Raw genomic sequence first — 3230 nt, forward strand, 5'->3', positions numbered from 1 at the left:
AAAAAAAAAAAAAAGATGAAAGAAAAGGCCACTGCTCAATTTGGAAAAGGAATATTGGGTCAAAAGTGGATGTAATGCCACCACGCGGCACAAACGATCTAAGGATTCAACGGAACTTCGCTTAAACATGACTAGACTACTCCGTATGTGCTATCCCTTTCATCTCCGGCAGCGACCTTGCGCTGGGGATGCGCCAGATTATTCATGGCGGCGAACATAAAGTGTCTCGAGCGAATGCGATGCCATGACGACAGGGGACAGGATTCGCTCCTCTGGACCTGAACGGGTCTCGACAGATTAGACCGGGGGGATGTGGAGGGGACGGCGGCAGGTCAACGGACCAGTCAGAAAAAAGCAAGCCCTAAAAAAAATCAAAAATTTTTAAAAGTTGGTCCAAAAGGGTGAAAGCGATGAGAGGAATGAACAGAACAGACAAGACAAGATCAGACAAAGCAGGAGTTAGAGAAGGTCAGAGGGAGGCGGTCAAGAGACGCAATGGGTCCTCGGCGTACATTTCATATAGCTTCCGCATCGGACGATACAAAGGATTTGCAGGGCAATTTTCCTCGTAGCTGCAACTATGTCGGGCACAGGTCGCCGATTACTATAGTGATTGGATCTCGCGCCGACGATGGGCACAGTCTGCTTCCTGCTCCCGGCGTGCTCCGGGGGACTGGCTCTGTCTGTAAGTGTGTATTCCATTTGTTTCTGGTGCGGTTTCACCGCTCAATCTGGCGCAAACCGGACGAACGATAAGGAGCCGAGGGTGGAGCCTATGCAACATGCACGTTGGGCCAATATCGCTAGCCTAGGTCTGTCTCCTCGATCCCCGGTAACAGGCTCGCGGAATTGCATGTTGGTGCAGTAGTCGCCCGAGATACATCGGTGCCGTACCAATAAGTAAATAGTGTCCCCATCCAGTGTCTTATAGTAGGTTTCTGTCGCGGCTATCATGCATCCCCTTGCATCCCATTCGATTGGGAGAAACAAAAAAAAAAAAAAAAAGAAAAAGAAAAAGAAAAAGAAAAAGAAAGATGCTAAAGCTAAAGCTAAAAAAGAAGAGGAAAAGGGCGTAATATCCCGGTAGGGTCCCCGTTAATGCTCGTACTACTGTAAGACCTCATGCATTATGTAACTTGTGGTCCAATAACTGGACATCGCAGCTTGTCTGCTGATGTCGGTGGAATAAATTATTGATGTGATAACGGGTGGGTGCGACATTGAGAATATGCGTTGCGTCTCTTTCACCACTACTGAAATTATTGGTGTGACGACGATCGACAAAAGAAAGAATAATTCCGATAAACTGTAATCCCCCCCCCCCTTTTTCCTTTTGTTTTCCAAATTTTGATAGAGTTGCCCAGTGAAGCAGTCGGGTAGTGTTTTGTTGTTGTTATGGACCCGCCGTCGAGTGGAGATGAATCAAAACATTGGTGTGTCCCAATCTTGGGTCACACATGGTTTTTCTCGACGTGGCTTCTAGTGGGTTGAAAGAACAATCCTAATCATTTTTAGTAGCCATTCTGACCCGCTACCGGGTGGTTCAATGGAGCCGAGGGCGCTCGTTTGGAGCCAAGGCGATCATGACGTTCATACTCATTTCGGCCATGCGGCCCATTTCCCCCGTGAGCTCTTTATCAAAAAAAGGTCCCCACAGGAGGCGCATCAGTGGACTTTTGCTCGCGAAGGACCACTCGCTCCGTCGTGGAGCGTTCCATAGCCGTTTTAGAAGATCCATCGAAGCCTCGACCGAGGATTTAGGGCATCGGTCTGATAATGTACGTCTGTACGGAACAAGTACTATGTATGTACAAGATGATAGATAGATCAGTTCTTGGTCAAACTGCAGTTACCATTTGGGTCCACTTTTGTATTCCTCAGGGTCTGGAGGAGTCGAATTGCAATTGAGGCCGATAGTTGCAGCCATCCGGCATATTGCCTAAATGCTTGTGTCTGTTGTGTTGACTGACCACTACTACGAACGTTGAGGTGCCTCGGCACTTGTCCGGCTGGAGCTCATGACCAAGGCCTGGGTTTCAGAGACACTTCCGAGATTTTCTTACGGGACCAGGGTTTCCATTAGCAAAGGATTTGCAAGGTTGACGCCAACGGTCGGGTAGTGGCTACTTGCGAAGGTTATTTGTGAGAGACCTCGTCAATTATATTGGCGGTCAAATTCCGTCCTAACTTCCGGGGAAAGAGACACAACTCCTAAGGTACCCATGTCAATGGACTAGTCATCGTACTATGTGATAGATTAGCGGCCGCGGTCCCATATTTTGGCGCTAAAAAAGCAACTTTTTTTTTCCCGTCCCAAGCATGACCGGTCCGGTCCAAATCGTGAAGACAACAGTCATAAAAAATACATCATAGGCCACCTGTCGAGGAATTCCTTGGATTGGGCTGCAGTCTGCGTAAAGAGAATGTGTACTCCGTACGATATTGGTGGGGAATGCTGCAGGTTGCAAGAGGCTTGGGAGCGCAGCTCTTCCTTGCAGTACTTTTTACTCCAACCAATCTGGTTCCGGAACGACGGGAAGTCGAGGTAACGATCAGCTCCAAGGGGCCGTCATAAATTAGGGGCTTTTGCACTACAAACTTCACCAAAGACACAGACAAGGGGGCAAAAAACTCTTCCGTAAGAGTTGCGGTGAGACTCCCTAAAACCGGGTGTCTCGTGTAGTTACCCGTTGGCGGTTACGCCGTCCTCGATCCCCTTGTCGGAATCGCTTGTGTGTACGGCGAGGGAAGGGGTGGGAGTCGAGAGTGTTTCCTGGAATTGCTGTTCAGGATATCTTCAACTGATAAGATCGAAGCATGATATGATGCAAGGTCAAAATCTCAGAAAAAGCAAAGAGACCGATTAGCATTGAGTCCCAACTGCTGGGTCACTGTTCTTGGGACACTAAACTTAACTAGCCGTTAAAAGATAACAGGAGGTACCGATCCACGGACCTATGTAAGCTTAAGCTATGTTTAGGCCTCGTGCAGTGAAAAAAAGCAAATAGTAGTCCTGCGTATCTTCTTCCCAGTTTCTCGGGTCGTCGATGAACAGCGGGGGCCTTTCGAGAGATTACGCATGTTTGCTTTTTCCCGTCTTTTCTTCCCTCCTTGCCTATTCTGCTGTCCCTGATGATCACCTGACCTGACTTCTCATGTTGGTTTTCCGTTTGTTGACAGCAGTCACGTTATCTCTCAAGAACTTTTGACCTCCAACAAAACATTCCATT

The 3230-nt window shown here is 48.1% G+C and overlaps 1 protein-coding gene across 1 annotated transcript; it reads left to right on the plus strand.

Annotated features, from left to right (window-relative positions):
• The first annotated feature begins 15 nt into the window (after nt 1–15).
• On the plus strand, nt 16–966 carry BDV27DRAFT_120329 (uncharacterized protein). The gene is made up of 2 exons (XM_032065079.1): nt 16–361; nt 513–966. The coding sequence occupies exon 2, from the start codon at nt 632–634 to the stop codon at nt 866–868; it is 237 nt and encodes a 78-aa protein (XP_031932753.1). The 5' UTR covers nt 16–361; nt 513–631; the 3' UTR covers nt 869–966.
• The last annotated feature ends 2264 nt before the right edge of the window (nt 967–3230 follow it).

This window comes from Aspergillus caelatus, assembly GCF_009193585.1.
Source record: "Aspergillus caelatus strain CBS 763.97 unplaced genomic scaffold BDV27scaffold_9, whole genome shotgun sequence".
NCBI lineage: Eukaryota > Fungi > Ascomycota > Eurotiomycetes > Eurotiales > Aspergillaceae > Aspergillus > Aspergillus caelatus.

What these genes read in the sequence shown, in the direction of transcription:
- BDV27DRAFT_120329 (XM_032065079.1), top strand. Translation starts at nt 632, where the DNA reads ATGGGCACAGTCTGCTTCCTGCTCCCGGCGTGCTCCGGGGGACTGGCT.